The 27,528-nt window shown below is 35.1% G+C and overlaps 1 protein-coding gene across 3 annotated transcripts in view; it reads left to right on the top strand.

The window, feature by feature from the left end:
• Positions 1–27,439, top strand: part of LOC105487711 (transmembrane protein 33) — a 32,552-nt gene extending 5,113 nt beyond the window's left edge. For 2 of the 3 annotated variants that reach the window (XM_011751255.3, XM_011751254.2), the window contains 4 exons: positions 3,956–4,023; positions 5,013–5,146; positions 9,896–9,979; positions 15,007–27,439. In XM_011751255.3, the coding sequence (XP_011749557.1) occupies positions 3,956–4,023; positions 5,013–5,146; positions 9,896–9,979; positions 15,007–15,136 (416 nt within the window). In that variant the 3' untranslated portion in view covers positions 15,137–27,439. The other variant, XM_011751256.2, reaches the window with a different exon arrangement.
• Positions 27,440–27,528: the final 89 nt, after the last annotated feature.

The raw sequence follows: 27,528 nt of genomic DNA, 5'->3' as shown, positions 1-27,528 counted from the left end.
TCATGATCCACCTGCCTTGGCCTGCCAAAGTGTTGGAATTACAGGTGTGAGCCACCATGCCCGGCCAGGTTAAACATTTTTAAATAGGTTCTTTACTATAGGGACTTTGGTATTCTAACGTGTGTTGTGAAACTAAAAGAGTTACCAGGGTTTTTTAAACTTAACTGTTTCGGTTTTTTTTCCTATAGATTATCTCTGCGAATCATTTTGTGCATTGAGAAGTGCTGCTCTGAGAGCTTTTGAATATTATGATACATCTATATGTTATGTAAAGCACAATAAAATATTCCTCTGAGACTGAATATTACCTATTTAGATACTTATGCTCATGAAGTATCAAACTTTTAAATAGATTTTTATAAGTCTTAAGCAAAAGAAATAGGAGGAAACAGAAATTTCCTGAGCACCTATTTTGCCAGTATAAGGACTTGAATTTAGGCCAGGCACGGTAGCTCATGCATGGTGGCACTTTGGGAGGCCGAGGTGGGCGGATCACGAGGTCAGGAGATTGAGACCATCCTGACTAATATGGTGAAACCCCATCTCTACTAAAAGTACAAAAAATTAGCTGGGCATGGTGGCACGTGCCTATAGTTGCAGCTGCTCAGGAGGCTGAGGCAGGAGACTCGCTTGAACCCTGGAGGTGGAGATTGTAGTGAGCCAAGATCATGCCACTTGCACTCCAGCCTGAGCGACAGAGCGAGACTCCATCTCAAAAAAAAAAAAAAAAGAACTTGACATTTAATCTTTGTAGCACTCTAAAAAATATACCACTCATTGTGGTATATTTTTAATAAAGATGCTGATTTGCTGATTATCAGTATCCACTTCCCACATATTGGCTAGTAAGTAGTAATGCTGAAAAGGTCTTTCTAACTTAAAAGCCCTACCTGATCTACAGTTAGTGGGTGAGTAACACTTAAGTGTACATTAAAGATATTTCTTGGCCGGGCGCGGTGGCTCAAGCCTGTAATCCCAGCACTTTGGGAGGCCGAGACCGGCGGATCACGAGGTCAGGAGATCGAGACCATCCTGGCTAACCCAGTGAAACCCCGTCTCTACTAAAAAATACAAAAAACTAGCCGGGTGAGGCGGCGGGCGCCTGTAGTCCCAGCTACTCGGGAGGCTGAGGCAGGAGAATGGCGTGAACCCGGGAGGCGGAGCTTGCAGTGAGCTGAGATCCGGCCACTGCACTCCAGCCTGGGCGACAGACGGAGACTCCATCTCAAAAAAAAAAAAAAAAAAAGATATTTCTTTCTCTATGTGGGTAAAGCTGGTAACTTCATTTACATGTTCATTATATAGAGATTCCCTTTAAATTACATGCTTCACTGAGATAATATGGGTAGTTTGAAATGTAAGGATAAAATTTTTCCTGTTTCAATGCATGGGTCTGTAATGTCCCGTCATAATTTGTATTGGTTCATTTTTAGGTAAAACTTATTAAATGATTATTATACTATGACTGTAAATGATAATCACATTTGTTTGGCATATTATTGGCTTGACTGGCCTCTGTTGATTGAAGTGCTTTGCAGTCACCAATGTTAAAATTCTAGACTTTCTGAGCTATAACAGGAAGTTACGTAGAGATTTTTGGTCATGCCTTTTAGTAGCTTAAAATTTCTTTGGAGGGAGAAATAGAAATGACAGAAAATGTGTTTTAATGTCAGGTAAACTGAATACATCAATAACTTTGGGAACAGTGCCTTACACAGATCAGAAAGTTTTGTTGAGTGAATCCTGAGGTCTTGCCAAATGAGACTCATGACTAGTGAAGAAAGCCTTTCTGCCTTTTTATACAGTTGGTTATTTGGTAGCCCCTCTTTCCTGGGAATGTTGAAGATTAAGGATTTCCTATTCCTTAAATTCTTAAAAAGGGAATGTAGTAAACAGTGGGAATAACATAAACTAGTAATTGGCAGGAAATGCTAATCTGATTATTAAGGTGATATGGTAATAAATAAAAGTGGGCCCAAAGTAATATTACAGACTTGCGTTCTGATTTTTGTTCTTATAAAGGATAACAGGTACTTAGGGCATTTCACCTCTTATCTTTTCTAAATACATTGTATTAATAGTTTAAAAGTGATGTTGAAGACTAAGATTATGAATCTCTTAACAAGGATTTGTGAACTATAGAATGTTAGAGATAAAAGACTCATTGGAAATTTCTAGCTTTGATCTCTGCATACTCATTTGCCAGAGCATGAAACTTGGCCTAGGAAAATTAGGTTAGTGACAGAGTCAGGAGTGGAACCCAGGTATCTCGCCTCCCAATTCAGGGCTATATTTTCACTACCTGACACTGCCCCTTTTATTGAATTCAGTCTGGATATGCGTCAAAGTTCGAACTGAATTCTTTAAGGATCAACAGAGTTTTATAGTGACTTTAGGAGATAGTTGTAGCTTCCATCAGTTTCAAAGTAGTCTATGATTCATTAAAAATTTTAAAACTTTTTATATACATATATGATCCCTACTTAGGAAATGGACATTTTTCTTAATTCTTGTTAGAGGTGGGAACAAGTTGGTCAGGATATTAATTTGGAAAACTATGTTAGAGAGTTACGGTTCTTCTAATACTTGGGTATAGGTTGGTGTCTTGCTTGTCAGTTGGAAACTGGGTCCCTTGGATTCCTAAATGAGTTATGGTTATAATGAATTTGATACTCAGATTATGTTATGGCAATCACCATTTCCTGTCATATCAGGCCTTCAGTTAGTATAGAAAAATACAATGGTTCATTTCTTAGGAACTGCTAATATTTTTAGGACAAGTATTTTTGCCATTTGTGATTGACTAACAGTCTATATCATTTTGTGGAACTACTTGACAATTTTTTTTTTTAAATCAACCTGGTAGAAATTGGGGTGGAGAATGGGGTCTTTTGAACAATTTCCATTTTACAAAAAGCTGAATGAAAAATATGTTTATTCATGGCATAAAGCCAAACAGTTGGATTCAAAAGGATTCTTTCCTTATGTCTGTAATTAAGCTGTTAAGAGTTTCAATTGACTGTATACAAAGCAAAATATATACTGCCATTTTAAGTTTTACAAATTGAGAGCATAACTGTAACAACTTGTTAGGTGGTATAGTATCTCAAAATTTTAGAGTCTTTGTAGGAAAGAAGTAATAAAAGATCTTTAGTCTTCGGGACTAAAAATTTGTGAATTACTCTTTAAACCATTACCTTAGACTCTTTCCTCAGTATTTGAGATTGTGAAAGCACTATAAAACTACTGTGTTTGAAGGGTAAGTTAGAGTGACCAAGAAAGCCATTGTAGGGTTAAAAGCTATACTTACAACCCTTTGGGGTTACCTAGATTTCAATTTAATTTAGCAAGTGTTTAAATTGTTACCCAGTAGAAATGAATGAAAAAGCTTTTTCACTATTAATTTTTGTCATAAAAAGAACTGTGAATTGGCCGGGCGCAGTGGCTCACACCTGTAATTCCAGCACTTTGGGAGGCCGAGGTGGGCAGATCACCTGAGGTAAGGAGTTCGAGACCAGCCTGGCCTACATGGTGAAACCCTGTCTCTACTAAAAATACAAAAATTAGCTGGGCGTGGTGGCAGGTGCCTGTAATCCCAGCTACTCGGGAGGCTGAGACAGGAGAATCGCTTGAACCCAGGAGGCGGAGGTTGCAGTGACCCAAGATTGCGCCACTGCACTCCAGCCTGGGGGAGAAGAGTGAGACTTCATCTCAAAAAACAAGCAAAGAACAAACAAACAAACAAAAAAACCTGAATTTTAGAAAATGAAATAGTTTACTTTCTTCTTTATAGTTAACAAAATTTGATTTGGCTTAAAGTGTATCAGTAAAACAAACCATTCCACTGAACTCATTTTAGCAGATGTTTCAGATCTGTATATTTGGACATAATACATAGTCTGTTTTGCAGAATACTTGATGACTTTTAAATGTTTTCCTTAATTGTTTTCTTTAGTGAGTATCTTCCCAGTCTTGTTATTCTCTTTGCTTCATGCTGCCACATATACGAAAAAGGTCCTTGATGTAAGTAAAACTGCTGCTTGTCTGACTTCTGACTTACAGATCATTGACATGAATTCTCATTCTAAGACATTTTGGTATTTGTCACAAAAAGTCCTTCCATTCCTTACAAACTTGTTATGAATTATTTAGTGATTTGAAAGTTTTAAGTTTAGAAATGTTTATTGAAGTTTCACAAACTAGAACATTTTATAGATAAAGGATTGCACTTAATATCACCCCCCGGTCTCCAGGGGAATTTTTCAAGTTTGAAATAGATCTATTTTTTTGAAACCTGTGTCTCTAAAGTTTGTTGAGTTGTCAGATCTCTTGTTCTGTCAGTGTTTAATTCTGGCATACCAGATAAGTTGAGTGTACTGAATAAATCTCTTTTACATTAATTTTCAGAACTGCTGCTTTCCTGAAATTCTTTCTTATTGCTAGGTTGGAGCATTAAACCTAACTTGGCATCAGGCCATTGACAGAATATACTGAAATTTGAATTAAAATATCCAGGCAAATTTACCAAGCACATTTACAGTATATATACTGAAATTTGAATTAAAATATCCAGATTTATGCTTTGTATTGGCCTTTTTCTTTATCCCTGTAATTCTTTGGTCACAGCAGTAATTACATTGCTGTATAATTCCAACATTAGCTAAGGAAGGAGTCACAGATATTTTAACTGTATTACTGGATAGTCAGATTTTCTCATGGTTAGAGAGAAATAACCACTATTTTTTGTTAAGTAATCATTCTTGAGAAAAAGCAGCTAAGAATGAAAAGTACTTTTACCAAAGTTGTTTTTTATATTAAGTCTAAATATATGAAAAAGCAGGAAAAATACTATATTTGTCCTTAAATGGTTTGTGAACTTTGTACCATCATTTCCAAAGTAGTATATTTGATTGTATTGCCTGTTGGATAGGCTATTTACTTACAGAAAGAAAGTATTTATTGTTATCAGAAATGCTTCACTTATTTCTAATGTTGGTTTTCTTTTGTTTTAGGCAAGGGGCTCAAATAGTTTACCTCTGTTGAGATCTGTCTTGGACAAACTAAGTGCTAATCAACAAAATATTCTGAAATTCATTGCTTGCAATGAAATATTCCTGATGCCTGCCACAGTTTTTATGCTTTTTAGGTAAGGAAAAATTGTATTTGTTTTGGGAGGCTGATGAATACACATAATAAAGGTAGAAACTCAAGTTTTATTCTGTTTAAATCTGTTGAAGGTAGGTATTGACATGTAGAGCTAGATGAATCTTAGCAGTCGCCTAATCTAACCTTTGTTGTTTATAGTAGAGAACTTGAAATATAGTAGACCTAGGAATTTGTCTTATTTCTTGTGATTTATCATTTAACATTTTAAAAATTACTTTCATAGTTACCACCTTTGAAAGAATCTTATGAAGTCTAATCTAGTCCATTCTGTCACTATTGAGATGATGTTTCTTACACTAGAGAAAAACTTTTAAAATTATGTTCTTATATTAATAGTGACTACTATCACCTTATTTTGTTTGTATCTTAATTATAGAAGTAATACGTGAATAAAGAAAGCCATCCTTTTAAAAGTGTGAACATTAAGATAGTATTGACCTCTGCATTGAAATTCTTGCATTACATTTTAAAACAATACACCTTGCTACCCAGATGATTGCTTTATCAATTTTTAGTTTTACAAGTAAAGAGACATTACAGATAAAAGCTAAAATAACATTTGACTATATGAATCCTAGTTGCAATTTTGTCCTCTTCCCAGAGGTGTAAGGAGTTTAATATGTGTCTTACGTATGTAGTCCTTTAAAAATACTTATAGAAATTTGTAGAACATATATATTGTGGATGTGGAGTTTTGTTGGTTAATTTGTTTAGTTCTTATTTTACATCAAAGATGTTATTCTGGCTAGGCATGGTGGCTCACACCTGTAATCCCAGCACTTTGGTAGGCCAAAGTGGGCGGATCACTTGAGATCAGGAGTTCAAGACCAGCCTGACCAACATAGTGAAACCCTGTCTGTATTAAAAATACAAAAATTAGCTGGGCATGGTGGTACATGCCTGTAATCCCAGCTACTCGGGAGGCTGAGGCAGGAGGATTGTTTGAATCCAGGAGGTGGAGGTTGCAGTGAGCTGATAACACGCCACTGCACTGCAGCCTGGGCAACAGAGTGAGACTCTGTCTCACCAAAAAAAAAAAAGGTGTTATTCTGTACCTTTTTCCCCCTTGTATGTTTTCATAACCTATTTGATTTGGCATATCCAGTTCTGTTTTTGTTTGTTTGTTTGTTTGTTTGTTTGTTTTTAAAGCCATATAGAATTCCAGCTTATCTCCTGATCATGGAAATTTGTTTCCAAATTTTTAGTTTTTCAAATATTGACCAGTAAATATTTTTTACCTGCTTATACTTAATGCCAGTGTTTTCTTTAACATAGATACCAGAAAAGATTTTGCTAAGTACAAGCTAGGTGCCTTTTGTGTTTAATGGACCATGCTAAATTATTCTTTAAAATGTCTGTGTTACCTGTTTTTCATAATCTTGTTAGTTTGTAACAAACTGTCATTATTGATTTTATAGTTATATTTTATAATTTTAAATGTACCTTGCTTAACTAGTGAAGTTTTCATGTACTTGACAATTACTTCTTTCCATAGCAGTCTCTTCAAACTAAGAACAGAGTTTTATAGATTTCCTTATAAACGTATATCTGTTTCATTCTTTTAAGTGGTGCTTTCTTCTGAGAACTCCAGGACTGGCAGGTGTTGCTTAAGTTGTGTGGTTCCAACTAGATTTGATGCAGTTGTATTTGTAAATTAACTCTAAAACCTTGACCCTAAAATTTAGTAAAAGCCTTCTCTTCTCCTAGAAGCTGAAAGCATATAAAAGAAAAGGGTAATGTAATCTGGAACAACAGAAAAAGGGACAAGATCAACATTCTAATATTTTTCCTATCATTTATAGGTTTTTCTTTTCACCTCTTTCTTTTGTGATCCTGATCTACACTTAGAAACTTTAATTATTAATTAGGAAAAGGAACTTTTTGCCCTTACTTTTTTTATTCATTTTTCTGGGGTTTTTATGTCACTTAATCCTGCTTTTGGGTCAGACCAGGTTCTGTGATTTGTTTCATGTAACTAGATGGAAGTTAAAATGGTAGATACCAGGCCGAGCATGGTGGCTCACGCCTGTAAACCCAGCACTTTGGGAGGCCAAGGCGGGCAGATCACGAGGTCAGGGGATCGAGACCATCCTGGCCAATATGGTGAAACCCCCGTCTCTACTAAAAATACAAAAATTAGCTGGGCATGGTGGTGCGCGCCTGTAGTCCCAGCTACTCGGGAGGCTGAGGCATGAGAATTGCTTGAACCCTGGAGGTGGAGGTTGCAGTGAGCCGAGACCATGCTACTGCACTCCAGCCTGGTGACAGACCGAGACTCTCTCAAAAAAAAAAAAAAAAAGGGTAGGTACTGAGACTAGTTTTTTTATATGGGTATAATTGATATCTATATTCTGAAACCTCCAGATTCTGTTTAGTAAGCAAAATAATTTCTTATGCTCCTGTTAAATCAGATTAAGATAATTTTAATGAAATTCTGAGATGCCATGCAAACTTAGACAAAGACTTCACTTTGGAACGATAGTGAATTTTTTGTTAGGAGCACCAGGTTTTGACTGCGTTGGTACGTTGAGTTGTGCTTCTTAAATGTTTAATTTAAACGTTTATTTGTACAAACTTACTGTCTTAATTTTTAAGATTACTGTAAAGAAGATGAGACTTTACCAGAAATGTTTAAATAGAGAAATCATTTTGTTTGTTTGAAAAATTAAAATCAGCTTATACTTCCTATTAGGAAAAGCTGTTAATGCCTTAAGTAGGTAGCTTGAATATAACCTAAATAGTAAAATTAAGAACAATCTTACATTACTGCTATTCCTAATATGCTACCCTTTGTGGTAGACACACAGTCTAATATTAGGAGGCTTTATCAAGTTGTATTTGCACCAGTAATGCTTCAAGCTCTGTATTTAAAAATTGATGGATAGTCTATGAGTTATCTTACATATGCATTGTGCACGTGTGCAAAGACAGATAAAAAGATCATTGTAGGCCGGGCGCGGTGGCTCACGCCTGTAATCCCAGCACTTTGGGAGGCTGAGGTGGGTGGATCACGAGGTCAGGAGATTGAGACCATCCTGGCTAACATGGTGAAACCCCGTCTCTACTAAAATACAAAAAATTAGCTGGGCGTGCTGGCGGGTGCCTGTAGTCCCAGCTACTCAGGAGGCTGAGGCAGGAGAATGACATGAACCCGGGAGGCGGAGCTTGCAGTGAGTGGAGATGCTGCCACTCCACTTCAGCCTGGGAGACAGGGAGACACCGTCTCAAAAAAAAAAAAAAAAAAAAAAAAAAAAAAAAAAAATATATATATATATATATATATATATATATATATATATATATATCTTTGTAGCTTTATTTCTAATTGACTGGAGCCACCCAAATATTCATTAGTAGGGAGTTTGTTACATAATAGTCCAAGCATTAGATGGTATATTTGAAGCTGTAAAAAAGATTTAGGTAATTTATGTATTGTGATATGGGATAATCACCAAGATATAATAAGTTAAACGTAGTTGTGTAGGGTATTCTCCATTTATATTTGTGGGGCATGTGTGTGTAAGGACATAGATATGTTTCTGTCTCAGTTTTTTGGGAATGATAAACCATCTCTGTCCTAGAGTTGTTAAACAGATTTAGTGAATTTTAAAATGAGCACTATCTTAGTGTTAGTCATTATATACACTTGTATATATACATTTCTGAAAGGACATATTTGAGACTGTGGTATAAGTTTGAGGAAAGGGCTAATTTGTATGATGGGAAACTTGTTTTTTAAGTGAATGTTTTCTATTTCTATTTTCTGTGTTGTGTCTCTTACATTTACACTTTAAAAAGATTAAAATTTGTCAAATTATTGGGGAAAATGGATGTTGCATTTGTTTAGCAGTAAGTTTGTAATCGTGTAAATTATTTTTGTTACGAAAGTAATACAATTTAGAAGAAAAGGCTAAAAAATTAACCTAATAAAACACATTTTGCATCTTGATATATTTCTTCCAATTTAAAAAATATAGTTGTAATAATATGTATAGTTTTATATTCTGCTTTTTTCAAAGTTGCTATGTAATTTTCATAACCAAGATTCTAGGTAGTTGCATGTTAAATCTATTAAATAACCGTAATGTAAGTTGTTTAATTCTGCTTCACCGTAATGTAAGTTGTTTAATTCTGCTTCACATTAGGTTGTTGCCACATTTTGTTTGTAGTTATTTCAGTGAATGTCTTAATTCAGATAGTTTTTCTTAGGGAAGAATTCCAGACTTGGTATTTCATAAACATATATATAATTCTTGGGGTATTGTAATTGTGTTTTTTAACCAAGAACAATAATTAGTATAGGCTATGTAGATTTACTAATGAGCCAGTGTAATTTTTGTGGTTGGCGGGGGAGTGTTTGTTTTTTTTAATATATATAAAATAAGTCACTTTTTATTTGCATATTTTATGAAGATTTACAACTTGATTTCATCAATTAGTAATTATGGAAGTATTTATGTAACATTTTCTGATTTATTTGGTATTTTAAAAAATTTCAAAAGTGGTACATACAAGAATACATCTGTAAAAATTTAACATTTTACTCTTTACCAATCATATACATTCTTTTATATCCAAAGATAACTTGGATTTAGACATGATAGATTTCACTATGACCATTTGATGAATGAAGATACACATATTCTCCAGTTGAATTGCCTTTAAGTTTTGAGAGCATACACATGAATTAATAATGTATATTTATCACCCTTGTATTTTTTTATTTCAGTGGTCAAGGAAGTTTGCTCCAACCTTTTATATACTATAGATTTCTTACTCTTCGATATTCGTCTCGAAGAAATCCATATTGTCGGTAAGCTGATGATTATTTTATGCATGTTTTATTTGTTGAGAGTATTATGAATATATAGTATTTGTAATTCTTAAGAGTTACTTAGCTAATGTGTTAGAATTTAGAAGCAAGCAGTGTTTCGGTAATTTTAAGTTGTAGGCCTTAGAATGTACTGGGGTTGGTGAGGAAGTGGTTGTATTTCTTTTTGGAAACATAGACTGCAGTTATCTAAGCCACCTCTACAGCACTGCTAAAACTTAGCAAATTTTAAAATATGTAGGACATAGGTTTCATTCTCAACTTTCCTAGTTGAAGGAAGAAAACACATGTCAATTACATAAACAATGATTAGGATACAGTATTCACTATCCAATAGGTAATGAATGCCATACGTTTGCTTTATTATATCAGTACTGCAGTCCATAGAAGGGAGATATCATTGGGTCAGAAGATAGATGAGCCCAGGAAGGTTTCACAAAATTAAGATTGTGGGAGGAATAAAACTTTTGAATAGTGAAAATAGGGAAAACCATTTTAGGTGGGGAAATAGTAGGAGCAAGAGAGACGAGAAGCACAGGCCATATTTGAGGAACTTTATTTAGAGCTGTTTTGACTCTAATGGAGATTCCGAATGGTGAATTGCTGGAGCTAAGATTAGAAAGGTATATTGGAGCCATATTATAAAACTTCTTGAGTTTTAGGGTAAGATGTTTGGAATTTATCTTTTAGGTGAATGGGAATGATGGTTTTGACATGGTCAGATATTCTTCTGATAGCCTTGTGCCAGAAGAGTTTGAAGCAGAAAAATGGGGAAGCAGAGAAATTTTAGGGAATTACTGTAGTTTTCAGGAATGGAGGCTTAAATTAATATACACTAAATTATACATTCTGATCTCAAGCATTGGAGTAAAACTAAAATGAATAGATGTTTTTAATAGCTTTAAAAATGATACTCAGATACTAATATTAACATAGTCTATTTTCAAGTTTAAAATAATGGAGTAGAATTCAGCCAGAAATCCAATAAGTGCATTACAGCAATCTGTACATTATATTTTCATGAGTACAGTAAAAAGAACTTGAATTTGAATGCTGATCCATCATTAACTAGTTGTGTGAGTAGGCAAGTTATTTAAATTTGGATTTCTTCACTGGTATAGGAAATAACTCCTTCTGGGGGTGAAGTGAAGTAATATTTTAAAAGTACTTCGACTGTTACATTCTTACTAGTTTATTTTTGTTATTCTATGATCTGATTTTCCGTGCAGAGTGTTTTTGTGCTAATAGACAATGTCTTTTTTATAATACTTTCTAAAATAGAACTTACTTTAGACATTCGTTCTTAATGAGTCTGTGGTAGCAAATTAACATTCATTTTTACTTGATTTCATGAGTTTTAGCCTTTTTTCTTTCTGGTCCCTATATTCATTTCAGACATTATGTTATAGTTTTTTGCCCTGACATCTGTTATTTTAATCAGCACATTTGTTTTTCTGTGCTTCTTTGTGCCTCCTTCGCCATTCCTATTTTCTCCATATACCCTTAAATCATATTAGTACATCTAGAATTTAGTTTTCAGAGGACTGAAAAGGAAAGAATAGCGGTGAATCAAGATAACACAAATATGTGCTAGTAAACATCTTCAAAGCTCTCTTACAAGCACCCATTTTTTTTTTTTTTTTTTTTTTGAGACGGAGTCTCACTCTGTCCCCCTTGCTGGAGTGCAGTGGCCGGATCTCAGCTCACTGCAAGCTCCGCCTCCTGGGTTCAGGCCATTCTCCTGCCTCAGCCTCCCAAGTAGCTGGGACTACAGGCGCCCGCCACCTCGCCCGGCTAGTTTTTTTGTATTTTTTAGTAGAGACGGGGTTTCACTGTGTTAGCCAGGATGGTCTCGATCTCCTGACCTCGTGATCCACCCGTCTCGGCCTCCCAAAGTGCTGGGATTACAGGCTTGAGCCACCGCGCCTGGCCAACAAGCACCCATTTTAATCAAAACTATTGGAAAGGTAATGGAAAAGATTTCAACTTGTAAATATTGATAAACAGGCTATAAAACTATATTTTCAATTCTACACTTTTTTAAATTAAAGGTTTTGAGACCATCTGTATTCACAGTTTGTACCATTTTCACTATGATATTTATTCTCAAGTTGGTGGTTTCAGTTCTTTTTGGATATCTAGTACAGATTGTCTATAGCTGTGCTGTCCAATACAGCACAGCAACCACATTTAACCATTTAAATAAAATTCATAAAACTTAAAACTCAGTTCCCTTGAGCACAGTTCACGTGGGTACTCAAAAGCCATATGTTGCTGGTGGAAACTGTGAGTCAGCACAGATATGCAAAAATTTTATCATTGCTCAAAGTTCTCTTGTCGGTGCTATTAAGGAACTCTGTAACTTGGTCTGTCAGCAGAGATATGCAACAATTTTATCATTGCTCAAAGTTCTGTTGTCCGCGCTGTTAAGGAACTTTCTGACTTGGTCTGTGCCAGTGATGCAGCCAGTAATAAAAGAAATAGCTATGTGACTTTAGTGAAAATGATTGACTTCATTAGTCCTCATATCTTCTAGCTTTATTCATTTGACTGATTGGTTAAAACAGGGATTGTATGTTGATGAACTTATGTGGAATTAAAATATCTTCTTTCAGAGGTATTCACTGCTGAGTAAATTAGACAGCTATGTAAGTCAGTGTGATGATGAAGGTGCTCTGAAAGTATAGAGAACAGACAGAGACAAATGAGAATTCACTGAGGAGGTGGGGACATAAGCCAACTCTTTAAAGAATGAATCTGAGTTCTGACACATGGGTGCCTGAAAAGTGCTTAGCATACTTGAGCTCAGGAAGTATATAGAGGATTGATAAATATTTCTGTCCAGAAAGGTAGATGGTAGAAAGCACTACATCATGAAAGGGTTTGGATTTTATTTTGAGATAAGGAGAGCCTTTGAAGATTGTAACATGGAGAGATTGGGAACCCCCATGATGAAATCTGATTTAGAAATATTCCAGAAAATGGATTGCAAGCTCACCAAGAGAAGAAAAATACCAATTTGGAGACTGTTAGAGTAGTCTAGAGCCTGAACTAATCCAGTGGTAAAAGGAAAAGGGGACAAATATGAAAGATATTAGGAGGTAGGATATTAGGGCTTGAGAGAAAAGAGTAAATTAAAGACCCGTGGGTTTCTGGCCTGGAAGCCTAAGAGAGTTGTAATGGTGCTCTCATGAAGACAGGAGATACAGGAAGGTCAGGTTTTGGAAAATTTTGCATTACTCCAAATATTATTATTTCTGTCTTTCTGTGCAAGCATATTGAATACTTGTTTAGAAAAGTAATTTGTTGCTTTTTTTCTAACCATAAAAGTAAAAGAGGACACAGAAAGGTAGAATAGGAGTTGCATCTTTATACAGGATGAGTCAACACATAAGGTGAAAATTGTGAATGATTAAAATTACCTTTGATGATCCTTCATATCACTTATAAATGTCAGTACAGTATACATGATTTTGTGTATACTAGCCTGTATAATGTATGTGATGTGTACAGTATGTAATAATACTTTGTAGGCAGTGAGCACAGTTAAGGCATAGGCAAAGCCCACATGGTTTTGGGCACAAACATGTAACATAAGTCCATGATAGGAGCGAGGGCAGGGAGTGGCAGGAGATAGGACAGAAAATTAGATGGAGACTAGATTGTGGAGGGTATTGAGTGTTATGTTGAGGACTTGGGCTTTAGTCTGAAGGCATAAAAGAGTCATAGTTCAGTGTTATGATCCAACTGGGAAGTTACATTTACTGAACATCTGTGTCATATTTAAACTTCACCACAACTCAGAATTATTTTACAGAAGAGGAAATCTCTGAGGGGAAATATGTACATTTAGGGAAATAGTAGGTGAATAAGTATATAACAGTGCCCATGTTATATATTTTTTCTTGTTCTCTTTTAAAAAAACTAGTTGAAATTGCGTAAGTTAAATGTGAAAATGTGACTCTAAAGACAAAATATATAATTTTAAAAATATAATCTGAGGTTTTAGAGCTAGCCATTTATTAAATACCTTTGTTAAATGAGTGTTTCCACCTATAAAAGATGTAGATGTTGAGTTTGAGAATTTCATTGTGTGTATTTTGTGTTTTCTCTACAATGAATTCTAGTTTTTCTTTTACTTCAAATTCTAATGGCTGTGATATATTCCTTCATCAGCATTTGTTTAGCATTAGAGGCATACTTCAGAAATATCGTGGGAGTGGTTCCAGAACACCACAATAAAGTGAATATCACAATAAAGCTGTCAGATGAATTTTTTGGTTTTCCAGTGCATACAAAAGTTATGTTTGCACTCTACTGTAGTCTGTTAAGTGTGCAATAGCATTACTATCAGCAATAAGGCTGTTTTGCTTTCTTATCATTCATCCGTTCACAGAAATAGCACTTTTGATTTCCTTCAGGAACTTTTCCTTTGCATTCACAGCTTGGCTATTTGGCACAAGACGTCTAGCTTTTGGCCTGTCTTGGCTTTAGCCATGCTTTTTTCACTAAGCTTAATCATTTCTAGTTTTCATCCAGAGTGACAGACATGGGAGCCCTCTTTTCACCTGAGCACTTACAGACCATTGTAGGGTTATTAATTGGCTTCATTTCAATATTGTGTCTCAGGGAATAGGTGGGTCTGAGGAGAGGGAAAGAGACCAACCAGGAATGGCCTTGATTAAGTGCTTTGTCTTATATTTGTGCAGTTTGTGGTGCCCCAAAACAGTTATAATAGTAACACCAAAGAGCATGATCACAGATCACCATGATAGATACAGTAATAATGAAAACATTTGAAATAGTGGGAGAATTGGCAAAGTGTGACGCAGAGACATGAAGTGAGCACATGCTGTTGGAAGGTGGCGCTGATAGTCTTGCTGTATGCGGTGTTGCAACAAACCTTCAATTTGTAAAAAATGAAATATCTGTGGAGTGCAATAAAATGAGGTAAGCCTGTGTATTGCTTTTTCCTTGTGTTTCTCAAAGAAAACTATTTTATCTTGCAGGACCTTATTTAATGAACTGAGGATTGTTGTTGAACACATAATAATGAAACCTGCTTGCCCACTGTTTGTGAGAAGACTTTGTCTCCAGAGCATTGCCTTTATAAGCAGATTGGCACCAACAGTTCCGTAGTTTAACATCTAGTTAAGCTACAAATATAGTATAAGCATTATTAGCAGCTGGTACTTCTGCTAGGGGTTGTAAATTCCAGGTGTTACACTGACCTCAATCCAATTTACATAATTTACATAAATGCATCTCAGTGGAAAAATAATCATTTTCTTGGCATGTTAAATCAAGCTTAAAAAGTTTTGAGAAAATTTTACTGCGCTGTGTTGCTAATGGTTAAAAAGTCTGTATCTAGTGATACACATACCAATTTTTTAAAAAAGATGCTGTTGTGCCTATATCATGAAGTACATTTATTTCTCTTACATTTATTTCTCTTGTAAAAATAGCTCTAAAATTTGTTTCAACCGAATTGGTAACCTGAGTTTATATCTGGCATGAGTTCATTATGGTCATAAACATATGTGAATTCAGTACATTTTGAGACAGTATTCTATCATTCAGTAATTTTGGTTAACGATTTTAACACTTCTCCGTGTATTTAATTTCAAATTGTTTTTTAATTGCTTTTATGCTGCTTTGTTAGGACAGATGTGTTTTGAATGTACTATTATAAGAAGAATTCTGTGTATCTTAAACTACGACCTTCTAAAATTTTATTTCCATAAGTACTTCTGTGGCCTTGAGTATTTTTTAAAAGGCTCAACTGTAAGCCTCTTAGCCAACTGGATAAATATTTGGGGTCACCTTGCCATTGAAAGCAGAAAGCAGTTGTGACACAGCTTTCCCTTCAGAGAGCCATTGAGAAACAGTTCTCAAATAGGAAATCCTTCTTTTACTAATGCGGACATATAGATTATTCGTATTATAGTTTGTAGAACTACCTAGTTCAGAATCTTGACTGCCAGTTTTCTTGGTTTCTTAGGCTTAAATTTTCATTGACCATTGAAACAGTTTAGATGCCTTTTGAAAGGAATGTAACGAAGATTTAGCCTCTGACTATATGTGTGTCTCTTCTGAAATAATAATGGAGCGTATACTGTAGATTACATGTTTACCCATCAAATCTGACTTAAAAGGTTAAATGGAAGGTTTTATAAGTAAGGTAATTGATTGGAATGGAGTAGGGGGAGGAGTTGTGGGGGAATAGTGTGCATTTCAGTCTCTTAATGCATAGATAAATTTAGGGGAATTGGATGTATTATGCCACTTTGATTTGGGTTGTAAAATGTGTTAAATCCTGTTCATTGAACTCCCATCAACTCTTTTATAAAATACATGCTGATCTTCGTTACCGTTGCATGATTGGAAATGTTTAAAACATTGTACAGTTTTAGTACAGAGTAGTGTAATGGTTTTTGTGACCAGTTTTTGTCTGCATGTAATTTGAATTTCTCAAATACATTCATTAGTAATTTATCAGTAACATTAGTTTTATTTTTGTTCATCTTCCTAATCTATAAAAAGGGGATATTCTTAGGATAAATACATGAAAAATTATACTTGATAGCTTAACTATAATCAGCTATTTTTGTATTTTTGTAATATTTGTCCACAAAGTTGGAGAAGCAGCCTCATAATATACAGTTGATTTTGTGTGTATGTGGCTAGTCTTATTGTCACTGTATAAGTAATCTAATGGTTTTAGAAACTAAATTTTCTAGAGCAATAAAATGACTATAATGTTAAGTAAACATAACATTGATTTCTAATTATGTTTTTAAAAATGAAGTCTTGAATTATGTCAAGAAATTTTGGCAGCTGAAGGCTTTTCCTATAATTAAAAAAAATCTTTTAGATTTATAGAAGAGTCGGAAATGTACAAGAGAGGTTTTTTGTTTTGTTTTTGTTTTTTGAGACAGAGTCTCTCTCTGTTGCCAAGGCTGGAGTGCAGTGGCGTGATCCTGGCTCACTGCAGCCTCTGCCTCGCGGGTTCAAGTGCTTCTCCTGCCTCAGCCTCCCAAGTAGCTGGGACTACAGGTGCACGCTACCATGCCTGTAGTCCCAGCTGTATTGTAAAAATACAAAATTTTTGTATTTTTAGTAGAGATGGGGTTTCACCATGTTGGCCAGGATGGTCTCGATCTCCTGACCTCGTGATCTGCCTGCCTTGGCCTCCCAAAGTGCTGGGATTACAGGTGTGAGCCACCGCGCCTGGCCTAGAAGAGTTCTTTTGCATACCCTTTACTCAGCTCCTCTCATGTTAACATTTTACATAACTGTAGAACGTTTATCTAAAGTAAGATATTAGCCCCAGAACAATACTACTAACTGAAGTATAAAACTTATTTGAATTTCAACACTTTTTTTCATTTCTTATTTTCCTTTTGTGTGCTCTGTTTATACCATGATCCATGATTTTTTTTTTTTTAAATAATGATTATCTTTTAAAGATCTGTGTGTCTCTTTTTTGAGTTTTTCCTTTTTATTTTGAAAAGTACTGTTGGTCAAGATAATTGGTCAGTAATCCATGTTGGTTTTAACAAAAAGAATTTTAACATTAAAACTACTGCAATATAAAACAACACTGTGCTTTAAATTGAGGTTTTGTGTCATTATAGCAGAATTACAATATTTCTGATATACTCATGTTTGACAAGTTGAAACAGATTTGTTTCTTAAAGGAAGGTTTAATATACAAAAAAGGTACTCTTAAACTCATGAAAAAGTAAGTTTTACAATTTAAGCATTACTAGATGTTTAGTTTGCATGAACTCATAGTTAGAAATTCTGCAATAGAAATATCTACAACCAGCTGATTTGGAATTTGAAATTACAGTGTTAACATGTATACCTATCAAATTAAAATTAAGGAAATAAAATAGCAATATATAGAATGAATGTAGTAAGAGAAATTAACTCTTTACTGCATCGTTCAACTTATTGTTAATTACAGGTTTAAAAGAAGTTCATTTAACATCCAGAGTGTCTAATTCTTCAGGAAGTGGTGTAGTACCATTGTTCTTCCAGCACTTAAATATTAAACCTTTTTGGATAGATGGAAGCCTTATACAAAATCTACTTTATTTTAGCAAGGATTCTCTGTCCTTTTGTATAGTTGGTACCTTATTAATTTAAACTCTAATAGTAATCAGTCTAAAGAGAAATTTATTAAGTGCAATTTGTATTTAGTTTTTTTGTTTTTGTTTTTGTTTTTTGGGAATAAAATTCAGAGGTAGATCCTCCTGGAAGAAAGAAAGCAAGCGAATTTTTAAAGAAAGTTAGACTTCGGCCGGGCGTGGTGGCTCACGCCTGTAATCCCAGCACTTTGGGAGGCTGAGGGGGGCGGATCACGAGGTCAGGAGGTCAAGACCATCCTGGCTAACACGGTGAAACCCTGTCTCTACAAAAAATACAAAAAATTAGCCGGGCGTGGTGGTGCGTACCTGTAGCCCCAGCTACTTGGAGGCTGAGGCAGGAGAATGGCGTGAACCTGGGAGGCGGAGCTTGCAGTGAGATTTCACCACTGCACTCCAGCCTGGGTGACAAAGCGAGACTCCGTCTCAAAAAAAAAGAAAAAAGGAAAGTTAGACTTGAATATTTAAGAATGTCCTTTACAGAGAACATCAAGGCCAGCTATAATATTAAACTAAAAATTATGAAAAATTAATAGATTCTGTTATAGAGCTAAGAATGATGAAATTATCAATACTTCCTTCCTCCTAAAAATCCAGATCAAAACTTCAGGTTAGGTTTCTAAGTTTAGGACATGAATATTATTTTTTCTGGAAAAGAAGATGAGTATATGTGTAATAAGACAAGTAGAACTGAGAGATTTTTTTTAAAGTTTTAGTTCAAAATAACATTAATTTTGAGAGATTGAGGTGAAGAACCTTAACTAATGCTAATGCTTAGGAGTTTATTTTGATTAACATAGTTATTCTGACCACCACCTCTTCCTTCCTCAACCTCCTTAGAATCTGACAGTCTCAAAGCTGTCACACAAATTAGACTAATTTTGACACTTTGAAATGAAAACTTCAAGGAAGAAGTAGCCACGGACAGTTACGTTTATAATCAGTAGGTGGCACTCTTTCCTCAGGTAGCCCCCCATTCTCACATGGTGTGTTTGAAGGTTAAATGCCACCAAAAGTGCTGAGTCAGCTATAAAACTAAGTCCCTGAATTCCATCACTCTTTTAAATATGTAATCATTCAAGATTGAAAAAATATTAAGCATTTTTTGTTTGCTTGCTTGTTTGTTTTTGAGATGGAGTTTCACTCTTATTGGCCAGGCTGGAGTGCAATGGCGCCCTCTCAGCCCACTGCAACCTCCACCTCCCAGATTCAAGCAATTCTCCTGCTTCAGCCCCCCAGGTAGCTGGGATTACAGGTGCCCGCCACCATGCCTGGCTAATTTTTGTATTTTCAGTAGAGACGGGATTTCACCACGTTGACCAGGCTGGTCTTGAGCTCCTGACCTCGTGATCCGCCCGTCTCGGCCTTCCAAAGTGCTGGGATTACAGGCCTGAGGCACCATACCTAGCCTACATTTTTAAAATACTGAATTATTCAAAAGAAGTACCCTGTCAATATGTGCTTTCTAGGAAAACAGTAAAATAGGGCACAATTTGGAGTGACATCATTAAGATCGTGGTCCATCCAGTTTTTTCTTTTCATGCTAAGTGCCTAAATCACCGAAACACACTAATATAAAATTGTACTTTCTCCTTCGTTTTCAGATGTGTAGGAAAATAGTACTTAAAATGTTTTCATTATAATTTTGTAGGTAGACTAGATATAGCCAGTTCAACCTCTTAAAATTTAGACTTTTGATAGTAATATAAAATTTGTAGATATTATATGAGGAATGGTACCTAGATTTGAAAATTAAGCTTGGCTTATAGAGACAACTAGTTTCTCTCTCTCTCTCTCTCTTTTTTTTTTTTTTTTTTTTTTTTTTTTAAGACAGATTCTCTCTCTGTTGCCCAGGCTAGAGTGCAGTGGTGCAGTCTCGGCTCACTGCAACCTCTGCCTCCTGGGTTCAAGTGATTCTCATGCCTCAGCCTCCCTAGCAGCTGAGACTACAGGCATGCACCACCATGCCTGGCTAATTTTTGTATTTGTAGTAGAGACAGGATTTCACCATGTTGGTCAGGTTGATCTTGAAACTCCTGGCCTCAAGTGATCTGCCCGCCTCAGCCTCCCAACGTGCTGGGATTATAGGTGTGAACCACTGAGCCTGGCTGAGACAACTAGTTTCCCTTAACAACTCACTGGAATTATCTAGGATTAGGAGAATTCCAGAGACTATATGATATTATAGCTCAACATTTAGTATACCAAAGGCATACCTGTGTAAATCTAGGAGTTATTTCCAGAGATTGTTTTAAGGAGCAGTCTTATATTCAGGGTAGAAAGTTATGATTGGATCTTCTATGAAGGAGAAGAAAGAAGCTGCTAAGAGTTTGGGAGGTTTCCTGGTAATAACTATTCTAGGAAATGTTTATGTTCTAAGGCAATGTTCACATGGGTTCTTTAGAAGGAACATGTTCAAGTGTGATGGATTAACTCTATAGCCTTTCTCCTCTTGTGCATGTAGGAAATCTGACCTGCAATGTGAGTTGATGTCACAACAGATAAAGAAAGCACAGTATTTTAAAATCTAAAACAGATTCCTTTCTTAGAAAACAATAGGAAAAAATTATAGGTGGATATCTTTGCTGAGATCTAACAGTTAGCTCATATTCCAGGAGAAAGAATGGCCTAAGAATCATTTCATTCTATCTAGCCTTCTGAAGCTACTCACTTGATATGCTTAGCACTTTGAAACTAACCTTTTTTTTCTTGGTTCATGACAGTTTAGTTCCAAACATTTACTATTTTCTCTTGTAACTGTTAGAACAGTTCCTTTTGACATTAAGTTTTGCCTACATACGTATTTTTTTAAGTTGAGACCAAATCAGTGAAGTGTTGAGCAAGTATCATTTATGATGTGTGTATATTGGAACAAATGTAAAAGGGTTACAAAGATTAGAAACAGGGTCATAAAAAATGGTTTGATTTATAAATGCATTACTTTTGGTGCTTTATATAATGGCATATATTGAACTAAAAATTTGTATAGACAGTATGTCAGCATTTCTTAGTAACTTCTCTTGAATCCATTTTTAACATCTAATATTGTACAGGTTGGAGGGTTACATTCTTCAGGCCAATGCTATCCAGACTATATAAATTTATAAAATAAATTGAAAAATTCATTCCCCTGTATTCAAGACCAAAGCACATAAATGCTAATGTAGAGCTCAGAGGGGAAATATAGTTCTCCTGCATATCTGAGAAAATGTGAAGTCCTTTCAAGAAAATCTAATAAACATAATAATCATAGCCTGCTGACACTAAGGAAAAAGGACCTCATTCACTCTTTCTTTTATGCAGCGATTTACTGGTCCCTACTGATTTCCAAATTGGATCACGGTAGTAAATTATCCATGCTGGTACCTGTGAAAGTAAGCCCTGGGATCCATATTTGTTTTGTGTTCTGCTTAAATCAGCAAGAATGATAAATTTGATGGTGTGAAATTGGAAGTATCAAGGGCTTTCTTTGGTGATTGAGGGAAATAATGTCTCTACTTGTAATTTATTGTGACCCTTTTTCGCTGTATGTGCTTTGTATGTCTAATATTTATTTCAATGCAAATTAAATTGTTCATCTGCATTGTTATATCTAAGATTTTATTGATGTTAAAATCTAATTGTGGAATAAAAATCTCTCTGGATTTAAGCAGATATAAAAATGTTATCTTGCAAAGAACTAAGAACATTTGTAGTTAGAAATCAGCTTTCCTTTGAACTTAATTGCCTTTTTGTTAGAATAAGGTGAATTCGAACACACTTCTCTTATCCTCAGCCCATCACAAATAATAGAGATGCCGTGATTTTGAGGTCTGATGTGAAACAGGGAAAAATGTGATCTAAGGGTAACTGGGAAAAAAAAAAAGGAAAAAAAAATTACGTTGATGTCTCAGCTGTTTGCTTGATTCTGTACTTTTTCTTAATCTGGTGAAATTTATACTCTAGAGATGAGTTATAGCCCTATAATGGTTCACAGTATGCAGTATATCCAAAGTCATCAGTCAACGCAGGATAACAGAGAAATATATTTCCCTTCTAGGTGTTTAGAATTGACACGTAGAATTTTCTGTGGCTTTTTAACAACTGGCAGTAAGCAATACACAGTAGAAGGAAGTTAAATCCTTGTCTATTTGGAGATTGTAATCTAAGAGGCATTATGGAAATCAGTTGTATAAAGGCAATTCTGACAGGTGAATAAATATTAATTAGTAAATGAGTTATCTACATAAGGGGAAAAGTAGTAACACAATAAATAGAGTGTTAGGAAAACTGATTTCCTAAAGATTTAATAGTGTGAGGTCTTAGGGACATATGCATTATTGATTCATAATGCTCTTTTCTTTAGCATATGGAAATATTTGGGGCTGTTTAGAAAATAATTCTGAGCTTTGGGAAGGGAAAAATATTTTATTCCTCAAGGCTGGTTGAATGGAGAAACTCCAAAAAAGTGGTGCACTGAGATCCTTGAGAATTATCAGTCTGAGCAGGTGGTGTGTCAACAAAGGTCTTTTAAAAGTTTATGTTATCATGGCACATTTTGAACGTGCACAAAGATTAGTGTAATGAACCTCCATATTCTTATCTCCCAGCCCTCACAATCCTTGAATATGGTCAAATGTGCCCTACCCTCATCCGTGTTCACTTTCCTTTCTCCTGGTTTAAATCATTTCATGTTATTTTAAATCACCTAGTAAAATTTTGATTATGTATCTCTTTCAGATGCTTTTTAAGATCAATATAAAAAGTTAACGATAATTATCATAGGTCTTTTAGGTTGGATGACTAGAAATGATTAAGAGTAATGCCCTGATAGGAAAAAGGCTTACGTGATTTTATTGCAATATATTATGAAAGGAGGGAAATTCCAATATTTTTTAGTAAAGGGAAGACTTCTTTCCCTATATTGTTGCCCTCAGGAAAATGCAGAGATAAACATGTCCCTCTTGGGGAAGTTTTAGAAAGAGATTTTGCCTTTCTACTTTTTACTGTCTCTCTCCCAGTGGAGATAGTGTATCCAACTATTTTTCCCTAAAAACCTGAATATATGGGATTTTGGTTGGTGGTGTCACCAGAAACAGAATAGGAGGTAGTTAAGTTCTGCAAAGGAAGGGAGTCCCATTAACCAAAGAAGGGGTGGGGGTAAGTTGCGGCTATGCCACTAAATTAAGGTAAATTTAATATTAGTACCATTGTCGTCATTAAGTTGCCCTTAAAACAATTATTAATAAATATCAAGTAATTAGATTGTGAGTTTGTGAATTTAATCACAGGTTTACTTTAAAATTTTATATACTTTAAAAAAATAGTAGTTTGTATCATTTTTTTAAATCCTACAAATTCGGAGCTTTACAACCATTATTGCCTAGTGTTCCAACAGTAATAGACCATTCCACTTAAGTAACAAACCAAGACTCTCAAGACACAGAAATAGAACTTGTAGTGATCCAGAATAAAGTAGGTTTTTCTTTTTTTTGGTCATTAATTTATAAAAGATACAGTCATATACTTAGGTTTTTTTAAAATAATAGGTCTTGATACTATGAATTCATAGTATTGTGTTTGGCAGTTCAACTTAGTAATATCCAAAGCATGTAATTCATCTTTTGAAGTGTTTAGAAACGGCCTTTAAAAAAAAAAAACTAACAAAAAAAAACAAAAAACACTTTATCTGGATGGCTAAACTTCCTTTTTGGGCTCTTGTGCTATTGGGCTTATTTTGAATTAATTTTTTTTTAATGAACTTCATATTTTCCTGTCCTGAGGACAGTCCTTAATTTCAAAATATAAGCAAAAGAAACATTTCTTGGAAAAATATTGAATCCGGACTTTGTGCATGGTGGTTGCATCCCCGTGATCCCGACTACTTGGGAGGCTGAGGTGAGAGAATCGCTTGAGCCCAGGAGTTTGAGACCAGCCTGGAGAACAGCAAGACTTCATCTCCTTTAAAAAACAAAAGAAAAATATTGAAACCATTTCAAGGAAAATATTTTAATTTGTGCTCTTTTGCATTTTTAGTTATGTTTTTAATTATATGGATATATTGCTGGGAATAAAAAAATTTGTTTTCAAAGTAAGTAAACATCCTAATAACCTACCAGAGAGTTTTGTTGTTGTTGTTGTTTGCCTTTTAATATTGTGGCAAAGTTATCTGTAAGGAGACTTAGTACAACTCTATTTGGGTTTTTGTGTTCTTTATACTTACTCTGAAATGGTTTTTTTGGCAGCTCTAATTTTATACATACCTACATACAGTAGTAATATGCTTTCAGTAGCATCAATGTTTTTAAATCTTTGCATTAAAATTCTCAAATAACCTTGAAGCAGGTTTATAAAATCATTCTTTGTTCATTTTCTACTTACTGGTAATTATTCAGATTCTTAAATTTTGACAGATTAGAATCTTACCTAAATTACAGGTGAACTGCCCCCTGGTGGTAAGTTTTCTGAAAAATAATTCTAGTGGCTCTCATTTTACTTGTAACTAAAAAAATTGGGGGAAAAGGAAACAGGTTTTGACTGTTGATTTTATTTTCAGCTGGTGTTTACAGTAAGCTATCTAAGCAAGGTTCAAAAGGGCTCCTTTGTCGTGATTTTAACCTTTTCATGCTATAAAAAAAAAATTTAGACCATTATCATTTGTTAATACATACTACTAGTTTTCAGGGTGCCTAAGTGAGCTAATAATTTTTTCCATTATATTTATGCAACAAGTAGAAGGATGTTTTGGGGTCTCAATTTAAGATTGAGAAACTAAAATTCCACTGAGAAGTCAGAGAATCTCTTACTGATAGTTCTGCAGGAAAGCTTTGGAATACAATGCTCATTCAGATATTGTTCACTGAAGTGTGCTTTTTTTTTTTTTGAGATGGAGTCTTGCTCTTTGGCCAGGCTGGAGTGCAGTGGCGTGATCTCAGCTCACTTCAGCCTCTGCCTCCTGGGTGCAAGTGATTCTCCTGCTTCAGCCTCCCAGGTAGTTGGGACTACAGGTGTGTGCCACCACGCCCAGCTACTTTTTGTATTTTTAGTAGAGATGGAGTTTCATCATGTTGGCCAGGATGGTCTCGATCTCTTGACCTTGTGATCTGCCCACCTCAGCCTCCTAAAGTGCTGGGATTACAGGTGTGAGCCACCACACCTAGCCATTGAAGTGTACGTTTTTATATTATAAGTAACAGTGTCAGAAATGTGCCCATGAATGTTCTTTGGGATGCCGTCATAATTTGGACATTCACATGGTTCTTTTTTTAAAATTTATAGAATTTGTGGAATACATTTGCTATTGGTACAATCTCAGAAGAGTGGTTTCAGATAATCTTAGATGTCTTTAGAGTCTTGAGCAAGGATAAGAGGACATACTCTACTCTTGTAAATAAACATTTTTGACTATTAATGGGTCTCTTATAAATGGATCTTCTATGTTATGCCAAGGGGAAAAGAAGTATTGTGTAATCCATACACCAAATATTCCATTTATTTTGCCTTGAAACAATACATTATTACAGTATCAGTAGAACTTAACACTGGTTAATTATTTTATTACTAATAATTTTTAATTTATAGACTGCCTAGCCCATCTGTATTTTCACTTTTTAGTTTCACCATTAAATAGAGTATGCAAAAAGCCTTTTTGAAGAGTGCAAAAGAAAGTTTGGGTTATCATAATTAACCTCTTAGTAAATCTGGTTATAAATCACAGTACAAAGTCACATAGACTCTTTTAAGGAATTTTTTTTTTTTTTTTTCTCTTGAGACAGAGTCTTGCTCCATCACCCGGCTGGAGTGCAGTGCCACGCCCAGCTAATTTTTTGTATTTTTAGTAGAGACGGGGTATCACCATGTTAGCATGGATGGTCTCCCTCTCCTAACCTTGTGATCCACTCGCCTCAGCCTCCCAAAGTGCTGGGATTAGAGGCGTGAGCCACTGTGCCCGGCCTCTTTTGAGGACTTTTAAAAAAATTGTTGCTATTGAATATTGATCAGGCTCTTAAGAAAAAACAAATGGCTAAGACACCAAGTGTTCAAGTAGGTGATTACTATTACCCAAGGAAAATAAACACAGAAGGATTTCTCACACACATTGATAATATTGGTAGTAGTGGGAAGACTGAACTGAGCTGGAAAGTACATGGTTTGCCTAAAAGCATTCAAACTTAAAAAATGTGTGCTAATCACACACTAGATCCAATTTAGCAGCTCAAGGGTGTTAAAACATTATTAAGGAGTTATAAATAATAGCATCAGGAGTGATGGCAGGAAGTCCTCAAATAGTGGTTCCAATCTGTGGACATTCTCTTAGTTTCTTTGGGCCTCGATTTTTTCATTTGTAGAAAGTGGCTACGAAAGGATTATTTGAGGTAGTGTATGTGAAAGTATTTGTATACTATAAAGATTTATATGATCAAACAGCTACATTTCATATTAAATTATGCTTCTTATTTTACCTTTGAGATTCTGGGACTCATGGAATTTAAAAGAACCTCCCCCAAGACCATACTTGATGAGTTGGTATTGGCTAAAATTTTTGTGACCATATTTTAAGTCATCTTTCTGAGAAAAAACGCTTTGGATCTGTGTCACCAGTCGAATTATTTTACTCTCTCTCTTTTTCTTTTATTTCTATAGGTTTTTGGGGAACAGGTGGTGTTTGGTTATTTGAGTAAGTTCTTTAGTGATTTGTGGGATTTTGGGACTTTTGCAAGGGACAGAAAGCAAAAGTGCTATTACTTAGCAAAATCAGATTCACCTCTGTAACTGTGAGAGTACTCTCCAGAAGTACATCTTCAAAATCAGGAAATGATTATAAGTCCTCTTTAAAACCATGCTCCTTCTAAACCCTGCCAAATGAATACATAAGAAGGATGCAAACATAGTCTATGAAATGCTCAAAACTAAATGTATCTGTAATGTTTAGAAAATACAGACCAGAATTACAATTCTGTTTTCATTAGGGATTATGCCAGAACTTGGTAGAGACTTAATTTTTTATCCTGAGCCACCTAGGAAGAAGCAGGGATAAAACCATTATCATTGGAAGTCACTACAGTCACAGCTGAAGAATGACGTTCAACAATGGTGTATATATGATGGTGGTCCCAGAAAATTAAAATGGAGCTGAAAAATTCATATCTCCTAGAGGTGCCTTAGCTCTTGTAATATTGCCATGTATTGTGTTTGTGGTGATGTTAGTGTAAGCATATCTACTGTGCTACCAGTTGTATGGAAGTATAGCAGATACAGTTATGTATGTTAGGTAATACTTGAAAATGACAATAAACAACTATGTCACTGGTTTATGTTATTGGTTATTGTTAGAGTGTACACATACTTAACAACAACAAAAAAGGTAACAGTAAAACAGCCTCAGGCAGTTTTTTCAGG

Source organism: Macaca nemestrina, chromosome 3 (genome assembly GCF_043159975.1).
Source record: "Macaca nemestrina isolate mMacNem1 chromosome 3, mMacNem.hap1, whole genome shotgun sequence".
NCBI classification, from domain to species: Eukaryota; Metazoa; Chordata; class Mammalia; order Primates; family Cercopithecidae; genus Macaca; species Macaca nemestrina.
Note: the sequence above shows the minus strand (reverse complement) of the source record. Positions and strands in the feature narration are given on the sequence as shown.